General features: G+C 32.2%; 1 protein-coding gene and 1 long non-coding RNA gene across 5 annotated transcripts; one reads left to right on the top strand and one right to left on the bottom strand.

The window, feature by feature from the left end:
• Nucleotides 1–1,392: 1,392 nt before the first annotated feature.
• LOC114371926 (serine-arginine protein 55-like) lies at nt 1,393–7,277 on the top strand. 4 transcript variants are annotated; one of them, XM_028329252.1, is made up of 3 exons: nt 1,393–1,711; nt 2,270–5,954; nt 6,758–7,277. In XM_028329252.1, exon 2 carries the CDS (start codon nt 2,270–2,272, stop codon nt 4,292–4,294), a length of 2,025 nt encoding a protein of 674 aa, XP_028185053.1. In that variant the 5' UTR covers nt 1,393–1,711; the 3' UTR covers nt 4,295–5,954; nt 6,758–7,277. The 4 variants fall into 4 exon arrangements, with proteins under 4 accessions (XP_028185053.1, XP_028185052.1, XP_028185054.1 ...); XM_028329251.1 differs by having other exon boundaries at nt 2,270–5,975; XM_028329253.1 differs by having other exon boundaries at nt 2,270–4,421; nt 6,758–7,159.
• Nucleotides 7,278–11,797: 4,520 nt separating this feature from the next.
• On the bottom strand, nt 11,798–12,711 carry LOC114369946. The gene is made up of 2 exons (XR_003657740.1): nt 12,542–12,711; nt 11,798–12,453 (listed from the first exon to the last, which is right to left on the bottom strand). It is a non-coding gene; the product is annotated as an uncharacterized LOC114369946 (long non-coding RNA).
• Between the last annotated feature and the right edge of the window lie 436 nt (nt 12,712–13,147).

The following is a 13,147-nucleotide window of genomic DNA, read 5'->3' as shown; positions in this document are numbered from 1 at the left end:
AGCAAGCTCACTCATATGATATTAGCACCAAATGATGATAATAGCAACCACGATGCTTCTGGAAGGTGGAAGAAGCCTTTGTAGGGTACTACGAAAATTAATTGTGATGGCAGTTACCTTGCCTCAGCGGCTCTAGCCGCTTGTGGTGTTGAGCTCCAAAATGATAAAGGTGATTTTGTAAAAGTGTTTTCAAGGAGACTTAGACATTGTATTATTCTGGAGGTTGAGCTTTGGGCCATTCTATTTGGTATGAATATGGTTTGTGATTCAAGTTACACAACAATTATTGTTGAGACTGATTGTGCTAAAGCTATCAAGCTTGTGGAGGATCCCAAATATCATAAAGGCCAATTTGTAGATCTTGCCTTTGAGATTATGAAGACCAAGGTAAAGTTTAGTGCGCCACACAAATAATATGACATAAGATTTTGCCAAAAATGATTTAACCATTGATAGAGATGTATGTTTCTATAATAACTTACCTAATTTTGATGTAACTTACATGAGGATGGATGTAAATATTGACCCCTCTATTTTGAATAATATATAATTTTGACTTGGGCCTTATTGCCCAAGCAATTTAGCAAAAAAAAAAAAAAAAATTATAACTTTTTAGTTTTATTCCCTTTTTGTCCTTGAACATATATTAGATTTTATTTTTAATCTATTCTATTTAAAGCAAATTTTTCTATTCATTTATGTAATTTTATATTTTATAGCTACTTCAATAAATAACTTTATCAAACACTTTTGATTCAATAAAATAGTTTTTAACTATCAATTAATTTTTCAATTTTTAAGACTTTCAGTTAGCTTATTAGTTAGTTTTATCAAATACAACTTGAACATTATTAACAAACTTTGTTAGTTAGCTCCATTTTTTTAAAATCTTTTTGTCTTATATTATTTGAAACCTGATGGACTTATACTTTTTTTTTTGAAAAGGTGGACTAATACTTAAACATATATAAATTAAAAAAATTATTTTTAATTGCTTAAAAAATAATTTACGAAACATATTTTGAAATAGAAATTGTTTTAAAAAGCATTAATTTTTATATTTGTTGATTTTTTTTATCTTTAGAAATAAAATATAAAATAGGTTGAAAAATTAAAAAAAAAAGAGAGAGAGAAAGATGACATATTCGATATTCGATTTCTCATGTTGACAAAAACTAATAAATTGTTTTAACTAATTGAGTGAGATCTTGTAAATATAATATTTAAATATTATATTTGTTAAAAATAATATTTAAATAATATTAATCATATTATTATATTGTACCAAAAAAATGATCATACTATTAAATATTGCATTTAACTATTTATTACATTAAATCCGATAACAGATTTATTAAATCATGGGGCACCGAAAGGTTTGTTTTGGTAGTAGCATCAATATTGACACGCTTGAAGCAGCAAATGCGTGCGTGCCACTTGATCAAATGCAATGCTATTCCACTCCACCCTCTACACACGGCTCAAAACACAACCCTGTTACTGATGCCATGTCATAAGTGCTTCCTCTCCTTTCCATTTTCTTGGTTACAATAATACCATTGCAGAGTTCCTTCGCACTTTTCAGATTCTCACGATTCAAAATCACCACTCGCTACGCACCGTTTCGATCCCGTGGACTCTTCTTCGGGAGCTTCAGAGAGGAACGGAGCAGAGTTCGAAGTGCGTGCACTCTAGCTAGCGCTTATAGAAGGTTCGCTTTCACTTCACGCTGTTAATCACCGCATGAAACACTTTTTTTATCTTCTTTATGCTTTTTAGTTAGGGTTTCTCGTTTCTCTCTTTATTCTTGCATTCTACTTGTTCGATGAAATTCCTGTTCCAATTTTTGTTCTTGTTTATTGGGAAATACCCAAGTGAGACCCACATCGGTTAGGCTAGAGATAGTGCCAAGGTAGATTATACATGCGGTATTGTAGGATTAAATTAGGCCCAAATCCACATTCTAATATTTTGTAAAGTGTGAATACGTTCTCTTGTTCTTTTTTGCTGCGGAGATTATGAATTTACTTTGCAGTTTACAAGTTCGATGAAATTTCTGTTCCAACGTTTATTCTTCCTTTTGTTATTATAAAGTGTGAACATGTTCTCTTGTTCTCTTTTGTGGAGATTATGGAATTTACTTTGCATTTTACGGGGTTCGATGAAATTCATGTTTCAACGTTTCTTCTTGTTTTTGTCAGTACTCAGTATGTGGAGATTAGGATATTTATTTTGTGTTAATGTAGTCTCTGAATTTGTAATGTTGCAGATGTCACTTTATATTGGTAATCTGTCAGAACATTCTCGAAGAGATGATCTTGAGCGTGTTTTCCGTCGATTTGGACATTGTAATGTTCAGCTGAAAAGAAATGGCTATGGCTTTGTAGTATTTGATTTCCCTCTCGATGCTGAAAAGGCTCTGAGAGCACTGAAAGGTAGAAATATATGTGGTGAATCGCTGACACTAACGTGGTCCAGTAAACAGCCTAGTTCGCATTTTTCTAGAATTCCTAGTGGTGTCAGAAGAAATGCATATGAGTTGGGACATGCGAGGAATGCTGAAAGAGTTGGGTATGCAAGAAGGAGAATGGGCACCAACGGGAGGTCAAATCAGAAGATGGGAAGGGGAAAATCCGTGGAAATGGCCGGTGAGGAGAGGGGATATTGTCGTGATGATTTTAAAGATTATGTTGGGGAAAAAAAGAATTATGAGGGAGACTTTCCCAATGAAGGCGGTGGAGTTGTTCCTAACAAGGAGGAAAATGGTGGATGGGGTGAGCCAGTTCATGACCCATTGGTTGACAATGGGAATGGAAGTGGTATAGAATTTGATCGTTATGAACCTTACCAGTGCCCTGATAGGAAGCATGACAATGAAGATTATCATGTTGGTTACTCTGGTGGTTCTCCTGCAGCCCATTCCCAAGAGAATGTTAGCAGAGCACTTGGCGAGGATACCTCAAATTGTTCAAATGGCTCAAAATTCCAGCAAAATTGTTTTAGATGTGGTGATGCTGGTCATAAAATGCGAAATTGTCCAAAAGAACATACTTCACAGAGGAAATATAACAGCAAAATTGTTCAGCAGAATAATAAAATAGACAAGAAGCATAAAAGTGAAGATGAGAATAAATTTGAATCTGATTCCTTGGCAAGGCTGCAGTCAAGTGTGGAGGCTTTGTCAATGAGGCACCAGATAGATGGGAGGAGGTTGTCTGGTTCACGACATCACCATGCACCACGGAGAAACGAATCATCCCCTGTAACAAGGGAAACTGATAAGCATAATAAAAAGGAATATGGAGGAAAGAAGCGAAGCAGAAATGAAATAGAATTGCCTAAACAATCTAAGGCAAAGATATCCAAGCAGTCAGTCTCATCCTCTTTGCTATCTGATTACTCTGCATCTCGCTTTCATTCAAATTCTCAATCTTCCAAGTCATTGCATAGGTCTAGTTCCCATTCTAGATCAAGATCAGTGTCTTCTAGATCATATTCTTCATCATCAAAATCTCAGTATTGTAAAGGTAAACGTTTGAATTCTAGGAGATTAAGCTCCTCTATGCCTCTGTGTGTATCACTCAATCAGACTTTATCATCATCTCCAAATAAAATACAGTTGAATTCAAAAGGCTCATCCATCAATGGTACTGCTCTTGAATCTGTGGAGCATTTGGTCGCACAGGGGCAACAAATTGGCAGTAAAATGGAATTGGAGAATCTTCAATCCAAGGATACAGGTATTGCTGTAAATGGAAAAGCTGCAGTGTATACCACAGTGGTGGATGATGTGGAAAAGGGCCAATTTGTACAGGAGGACAATCATGAAAATCATTTTTTCTTAAAATCATCTGGCAGAGTAACAGATTTAAATGAACCACTTGTTGGGAATTTATCTCCAACAGTAGAAAAAGAGACAAAGGGTCTTGAGCATTCTGGAGCAATGATGTTGGATAATATTTCAACAGAAATTGAGAAGCCTGCTTCTGAAACTAATGTTAATCTCCATTCTAACCTTTCAACCATTGTATCCACAGAGGAGATCCGCATGGTTCTTAATACCTATGGCTTGGAACTTCCGAAAGATGATGAAAACAATTTAACAATTGATGCCGTATTTGGTTGTGCTCGGTTGTGGCCTTGGCATGTTGTTTATTACCGTAGGTTGAAGAAAGGCCCAATTTCAACTGAGAACTATGCCCGACGGGTTGCTCAAAATCAGGAATTTGGCATTGTTGATAAGTATATAAGAAGCAGTAGTGGGTGGGGAGAGTTCAGTCTTGAGAATGCTTAATTGTTCATACTGCTACAGATGATGCCTCAATGGTAGATTTATTCTCATAGGAGCTATGTATCTATGTTCTATGCTGTCGTTTCTGCATGGCTCTCAATGGAATTCAGATGTGAGAATGGTAATGAATGTAAGTAAGTTTGCTCAGCAGGTAATTATGCAAACCATACTATAACTCATCATATTGCTTTGCTTTTTTGTAGTCTCCATGCAATTATAGTGCAGTGCCATCTTACAACTGATAACAATTATAACAATGGTAGTATACCAAACGCTTGAAACTTTGAATGATGGTATAAATTCTGGAATGACAGGAATCTACACTGTTTTATTATTATTTGATTTGTTTTTTGTGCTTGCTTAAAAGAAGGGGGAGAAGGAGATCTTTTAACTTGTTTACTGTGCTAATGAGTTCATTGCTGTAATATTATAATACTGATATGCTAGGGCTGGCAGCTTGGAAGCATATGCACACAACAAGGGTGGCATGGTACATTTCTAGTAGTATAGGATTTGGCATAGCTGAGCATGCTATGTAGTAAAAAAGATTAATATATATAATCATTCAATGACATATTATGAACCTGAAACTATAAATCCTTAACAAGGTTGTAAATTCATTTTAAAATATTGCAATCATTAAAAATGTATTCTCCTGATCGTCTATATTCAATTTCTATCTAGTTGGTTGTTGTCTTTCAATTATTGCCTGAACTGGTTATATTGATTTTGCTCTCTGGTCTTGTTAGTTTATTAATTAATGATGTGCTATATTTTGTATTTTGTTTATGGCTTCCTTAAGGTTTGAGTAATGAAAGACACACACACACACTAAAGACAACAGAAACATGTTTAGAGTTGAGACCCTTCTAGAAACACAAGGCTACCCTGCCACTCTTAACACAAAACAAAAAATAGAAAAAACATAACACAGATGCTGGAAAAGAAAAGAACAGAGACCTCTCTGACTAACTGATGAGTGATGAGGTGAACAGAACATAATCCAGAAGAAAGTTGTGCTGTAGTGTGTTAAATGAGGCTTGACTAGGAGCAACACCAGAGTGATGTGGGCCGGCTGGGGAACTTGTTCCATTGCCGGAAAGAAGTTTGTGACTAGAGATGTGATTTAGTATGGGTAGTAAGGTTAATAATGATGGGTAAATTATTGACTAAAAAAGTATGATATTTGGTTAGTGGAGATGATATAGGTGATGGTGTAAAAGTGAGTGTTTTAGACATATTCTTTGGTTTTGGGGACAATTGACAGGTTGACTGAGACAAGTGGATATTGCAATGAAGCAAACCTAGTAAAGGATAAAAAGCAATGTTAACTCTTGAAAGCTTTTAAAAAGTAATTGTTAGGATGAGCAGAAAGAGTGAGAAGGTTGATGGTTGGAGACTGGAAGAAGGATCACTGTGCCATTGTGAATGCTGCTGTATAGAGAAGATGACTACTGTGTTGTGAATGCTGAGAGGAAGATGGCCACTGCGCATGAAGTTTGCAAAGGATAAAGGGGCTACCGGAACTTAATTAACCTGACCTTAGTTTTATGTTGGCCTATCTAGCCAAGTTGAAGATCTGTCCATTTGAAAAGGGAGTTTGACACCACCTGAACATGCCTGTGTCGCTGGCACACTGGTGTTGGAAATGTGTCCAATAACAGTATGTCAAGCTTTCTACCAGGTTTATAGCACTTTTCAGTTTTATGTTAACATTATGTCTTGCCTATAGCTTCATTATTGATGGTATTAAAATCACAATTAAGGGATCAAGGTTCCCTTGAGGAAGATTAAAATTGTTATACTATATTACTTTGAGTAACTACTAGCCAAATGCCAATGTTCCCATGAGAAAGAGTTAAAATTGTTATACTGTGAGTAATTACTATCCAAAAAATCAATGAAATTTGTCAATACACCAGATTCTTATGATACTAGAAATTTGGTTCTGCTGCATTTCCATTTTTTTGAGTTGATAATGATAAAGGATAAACCATTTTTGAATCAACTGTCCTTTCTTCGCTGCGGAGTCCTAGCAGAATCCATGGATTGTGAGCTGTGTTCATAGATTAGCCTCTTAAGCCGGCTTCTGTGTCAAGATTGTAGAAAACCATAAAAACAAAATAACAAGATTGTAGAAAACCATGGCTGACGTTGTCAATAACATTCAAAACACCAAGTTTTTCCAGTAACAAAGTGAAAGTATGTGTTATTCTTTCTTGCTCTGTATCAAATGGTTAACACCTTTTATTGTTGCGTGTGATTCTGAAAGTCTCTTGCTGAAATTTAGTCTTTCCTGAAATCTCTTAACTTTTTCATCAGTTGTGTTTGCCAGTTTCTGCATTTTGGATTTTCCATCATATGAAAAGTTATGGTCTTCATAAAACTAATTGTATATTGATGCACTTAGGAAATTTGTCAATTAGATGGATGAGTTTTAAGAACTTTTTTTTTTCTCTCTTCTAGGGTTGCACAAGGGAGAGGAAGCGGGAAAGGGTTTTTCTCTTCATTCCAACGTATGTACAGAGAAAAATTGTGGAGGGACCATTTGACTTTTTGAAAAATTGAGTCTTTAACTCACTTTTGCAAGTAGATTGACGACGATGGTTTTGGAACCTTTCCTGTCATAGCACCATCTAGTTGGAGAAAGAGAAACAAGTTTTCTTGTGCAGGGCAACATGATGGTTTATGGGTTTACATGAATTAAAAGCTGTCTATCTATCCCTGTAATAGGACGAACCTTTGCTGTTGTTTATAACAGGAGAGTCCAGATTATTGACAATTTGTTAGTTTTTACACCTTGAAAAATCAAAAGTTGATGCTAATATATGGAAATAGACTCTTACAGTCGGGTTGGGTTCTCCGTAATAGCTTACCGAGGTTTCAAATTAAGTCATTGTCCGGGTGGTTACTCTAAAGTATTAGCGACTGACTATTTTGGGTATTTTTATAAATAAAATATAAATGTGAATCTATTTTAAAACAATTTATTTGTATGAGTTTGTTAACTGGTCAAAATTACTTTTTTCACTAATAGGTTCAATGAGAACATGTCATATTTCATGTATTTCTTAAAGCTATCGGTCAAACATAATTTTGACTAACCAACGGTCAAAACAGATTCATAGGTAAATTGTTTTGAAATAAATCCATATTAGTATTTTGTTTGTAAAAATGATCCAAAATGATCAATTACTCTTCTAAAGTCTAGACACCCAGTAAATATTTGGTCAAAATATGATTTATTTTTATATATTAAATGGTGCTTTTACTTATACCAAGCTGCAAATTGTAGGGATTTGACATTATTTTCATAAAATGTTATTGTTTTTCATCAGAACAATGTCAGATGGTAAAATATAAAAATACCCCAAAAGAAGATAGTATTGTGCAAAAATTAATTTTATTTTAAAGTTCGAACCAATCCATTTTTTTATCCACTTTATAAAAGTTGTTCGGTTAAAGTGGATTGGTTCAATTTATTTATTTTTAAATAGTTTGATTTGGTTTAATTTAGTTATTAATTTTTTATCTATGTATGGATTGGTTTTTTTAAAGAACTGATCAACTGAACATTTTTTAAAAATAATTTGGTTAATTGAATTGTTTTTATAGTGATTTGTTTTAGTTTTTTCTTCAAAACGGTTTAGTTTTTTCAAAGTGGTTCGGTTTACTTTTGAGTCGGCCTGGTTTGATTTTTTTCACACCCTAAAAGCATATGACTAGTCTAAGTATATAAACAAAAGTTTGATTCCTGTGTGTACTAAAAATGTTTTGTTGAGAGATAAGTTTATTTCAAGTGATGTATGACTTGAAAAGAAATAATCTCCAGCAGGAAGTATATCCTTCGGTCCAGAAAATGAAAAAAAAAATAAAAAATCTAAGCACTTAATGCTAATGGATAAGCCTTCGTATGCAATATTAACTCCCTTGAAATTTAAATCTACAATTTATTTTCATCCCTAATAAATATGCTGTGTCATATATTCTGATCGCTGAAGAGACATCTTGTTTGTATCCTGGTAAAATATGGGCATGCATTTATGAAAATTAAAGAAGCATTTAGTGAACTTTTATGGTTGGAGTTTGGCTGTGTCATGGAGAAAACGGTGTTGCTTATCATTCTAGATTGGTCGATTGACCAAGGTAGAGTAGCTGTTGTCATTCTATTTTGAGGACGGTGGGTTTTGGATTAATTATAAACTCAGTTGCAGATCTTTCATCATTGTGTAAATATTGATATTGATTTCTGGTCTTGGGCAACACTCGGGGAATTAGGAATCAGGAACTGAATATAACCAAATAAAAAAAAAAAGAAAGGAAAATACATCTGGTTAATTATTATTTTGAACAACAGGATATATTGTACTTCTTAAGTTCCTTATTATAATAGACTTTGGAGTTTGGACATAATTCACACAAACCAATAAAATTGTTAAGGCAGTTGATTTTATTGATTTTTTCTTTTAAAAAAATGTTACTAATGTACCAAATTTATTCTTATTAATAACCATTAATTAGTTAGGAGTACTTTAAAAATATCAAAATCCAAGAGCATTATACACCATTTTTAATAGAAAGTACAATATTTTGAGTATTTAATAAGAACAATGGAAACAAAATTTAAATATTGAACACAAATTATAAAATGTTTTATAAAAAAATCCATCAATTTTTTTAAAAATAAAACCTTATAATAAGAACCAGAGAAAGTATAATTATACTTATATAGAGACCGAAAGCATGGATATGCCAACATGTGCTAAACCCGTTTGCCTTCGGAATTGTGAATAAACGATAATTGTACTTATATAGTTACTGAAAATTAGTAGAGTTTATGCATTGCTAAGTAAAATATTTTATTTCGGTCGAAAAGTTGATAAAAAAATGATTATTTGTTTGCTAATATCTTAGTGTTTATTTGAATTTTCGTTTTGTCAAATTAGTTCTGCATCTGTTAGAACTTAGAAGTGACTAAGTATAGTTTCTATGTTTTTTCTTTCTTCAAAATATTGATGTAAAAAATACAGTATACCTATGTGCAACTAGATACACAATTAAATGCAAATGCAAATTCATGGTAAAAGAACAAATAAAATAGATAAATGTATTAAAATTTCTTGTAGGTGTAAATTATCACCTACCCGATACGTTACCACCTATGAACAATATTTTTAAAATCGTATCGATGATTAAATCAGTAAAAATATTGGTTTAAGGTTCGATGATTTAATTATATATAGTTAAATTATGGTTGAATGGCATTTTTTAATATTATAATATTTTAAGTGATAAAATAATATATAATTAAAAAAAATAGGATCTAAAAATTTATAAATTAATATAAATGATTAAATTATATGTTTCATAAGATAAAAATTATAATAGTTGCTTATGTGTAATATATAAGAATGTATTTTTATTTATCTTAAAGTATTTTAGATTAAATAAAAACAAAGAGACGGGTTCAACACCGATATTCTATACCGTTTCGACATTGTTTTTGGCCACTTTTATGCCGGTTTGACTGATTCTCGACTGATTTTCACTTGTTCTGGAATGCTCTGACATTTTAGAGTGTTATGACCGGTTTCTGATTCAACCGGTTGAATCGTCCAATCCCATCCGATTTTAACAACCTTGCTTATAAGTCTAGGATGTGGTCCCCCAATTAACTCAATTGAGTATCCATCTCTTCCAAACCTACGATTTTTCTTTTTTCCCCTTAGTGATATATATATATATATATATATATATATATATATATATATATATATATATATATATATATATATATATATATATATATATATATATATAGTAATTGTTCCAAATTCCGAAAGCATTTAATACTTTATCATCAAATAAGTTGGAAAATTAATAAGATTTTCTAAAAGGATGAAATTATTGTTAAAAATGTGTTAGCTTATATTAGTGAATCACACACATGTATTTTCATATCAACATGGTGTGGTATGATTCATAAATAATCAGGTCTCATGTGATTCATGGTTTAATCTTCGTATCCGTTTGCATGAAAGAACATTATTTGAGAGATTTCGATTCTTATATGAATTTTTATACTTGAAATGATAGTTTTTGACTCTAACACGATACCCTAAGAACAAAATAAAATGTACTACCTCCAATCCTATATATAAGAAACAATTATCTTTCATCAAGACCAATAAAAGTGGTTAGACTAGTTATTTTGTCATAAATTTTAATTTTATTCCAAAATTACCCATACATAAATGGTTTAAGAGGTAATTATTTTTCAAATTCAACCAATGAGTATACCTTATCTTGTCGATAGCTCAATAAATGCACCCACTTTTGTGGAAAAATGAGTATAATCATTAATAGACATCACAATTAATTAAGGATAAAAAAATATAACGATAAAGTAGTCATATGTTTCTTATAATTAGGACAAAAAAATACCTTTTGTTTTATATATATACATGACTGAAGGTAGTATTAAGAAAACTAAGTGATATGTACCTTTAAAGGCTTGAAAGAGAAAGGTTTAGCTATAGGTAATTCAAGATGTGAAGGAGAAGAGGAGTGAGGTCACTCAGGTGGATGGTTTAGAGGAGAATGACATAAAAAGCTCCAACACCAACCAAGTGATATGTGCTGATAAAAATGACCTTATTTTGGTTGGTTAACAATAAATTAGCAATGCCTTTTATTAAATAGTTAGTATTTAACTAGGGGTTGAACTAGACACAAGAAAATGAGATAAAAGCCAATTGGAATATCATGCAATTTACTATTTTATTTTTGTATTATAATTTAATCATATTTATATTATTTAATAATAATTTGTATTGATTGTGAAACCCGAGCTTTCCATTGAACATTTAAAGACAATTTGACTTGACAAGACAACTATTTATTAAGCATAGCCTCCGGGCAAATAGATGACCTCAATAACTTCTTTTAATCACTCATTAAAACACCATGACTGTGAAATCACACCGTATCCTATCGGTTCTCAAATAGACCTATTAAATAAATCTCACATAGCATAGTAAGACATGTTCATTCAGATATTGATCCTCGACACTCTAAAGACTTAGAATATTCTAGCTAGCAAGAATAATTAATATTTGAAAACTAAAGAAAATTCTAAGATGAACATATATTTTAATGAGATTCAATTTTTTTCCCTTTTCCTTCTTGTTGGCACTTTTGTCTATTGGTGATTAATTGTCAATGTTTTGAGTTGTTAATATTTAACTAGACATTGAATAAGAGACAAGAAAATAATATAAAAGCTAATAAAATTATAATGATCAATAACATAAAGTAATTTCATATTCATAATAAGTCAAAAATAAAACTGATCTTACTCATCTGTGAATCAAATTAGAAATTCAATTATAGATAATCAAAATACCATGAAATTCACTCTTATTTTATATAATCAGATTTGCATCATTTAATAATGATCCATATTGATGGGGGAAACTGACTAACCTAATATTTAAGATAGTCAACTTGGTTAGACAACCATTTATTAAGCATAACCTCTTGACATGTTGTGCTACTTACACTCAACTCTTTTGTGATTTCCTTACTAAGTACAGGAGATAATGGTATAAAGTGGAGTGCAAGTAGCATAACTCATAAAAAAAGGTTTAGAAAAAAGAGAGAAAACATGATATGAAAGAAATATCCTAAAAAGGAGATTTCTTTTTTTAAAATCTAACATATCCTACTTGCAACACAAAATGCAGAAATCACGACAAGGTAGCATAACATTGTGTCCCCTCCTTATGGGATGTTGTTGAAATTAAGAAAATGAATCAAATTGGTGCTTTTGCATTTGGGGCACTTGAGGTCACCTTCATTGACCATCAGATACATAAGGCAGTAAGAGCACCCTACTAGCACCACAAAAATGGCTTCAGAGTTGTTGGAGTATTCAAGATTGTTGTTGCTATTATTGTTGTTGTTGTCATCTTGGTTGAGTTCAGTGGACACACATGAGTTTGATGGTGATGTTGGTAAGACCGTTGTTGATCGAGCCGGGGACTCAAGTCTATGGTTAACAATCGTTGGTGGGGGTAGGTTCAAATCCAAGCCAAGTTTTGGATAGCTTTCATTTCTGCTACTCATGGTTCTAACTCTTTTTTGTTTTTGAAGTATGTTACCTGTTTTGACTAATTAAATTGTTAAACATAAGAAGACGCAAAAAAAAAAAAATCAATTAAGAAAAAAGCAAGATGAGTATCTTTGTACCTTAAAAGGCTTGAAAGAGCAAAGTTGCCTAAAAGTAATTCAAGGTTTGAAGCAGAAAATGGTTGGGGGTGAATGGTTCAGAGAAGGATGGCATAACAAGCCCAATACTAACCAATTGATCTATGTTGAAGAGTTAGACTTTGGGCCATTTTAATAGAGGAGAACGAAAGGGTTGATTTAATGCATATATTTTTTGTAGAGTAAAATTTATTTCCCATTCTTCTTATCGCCACTTCTGTCGGTTGGACAATTAATTGCTGACATTATTTTATGCATTTTCAAAATTCAACTAGAGGTTGAATTAAAGACAAGAAAATGAGATAAGAGCTAATTGGAGTACCATGTAGCTTACTACCTTATTTTTGCATAATAATTTAATCGATTGTATACTATTTATTAATAATTCATATTGATTGATGAAAGCGAATTTTCCCTTGAGTATTTAAGATGGTTTGACCAAACGAGAAAAATATTTATTAAGCATAACCTTCAGGAAAACAAATGGCTTCTTTAACTTCTTTTAATCACTCATTAAGGCACCATTATTGCGATGCAATATGATATCCTATTGGTTATCAGGTAGCATATATAGTAAGGCTTGTCCAT

Source organism: Glycine soja, chromosome 10 (genome assembly GCF_004193775.1).
Source record: "Glycine soja cultivar W05 chromosome 10, ASM419377v2, whole genome shotgun sequence".
Lineage (NCBI taxonomy): Eukaryota > Viridiplantae > Streptophyta > Magnoliopsida > Fabales > Fabaceae > Glycine > Glycine soja.
Note: the sequence above shows the minus strand (reverse complement) of the source record. Positions and strands in the feature narration are given on the sequence as shown.

What these genes read in the sequence shown, in the direction of transcription:
- LOC114371926 (XM_028329252.1), top strand. Translation starts at nt 2,270, where the DNA reads ATGTCACTTTATATTGGTAATCTGTCAGAACATTCTCGAAGAGATGAT.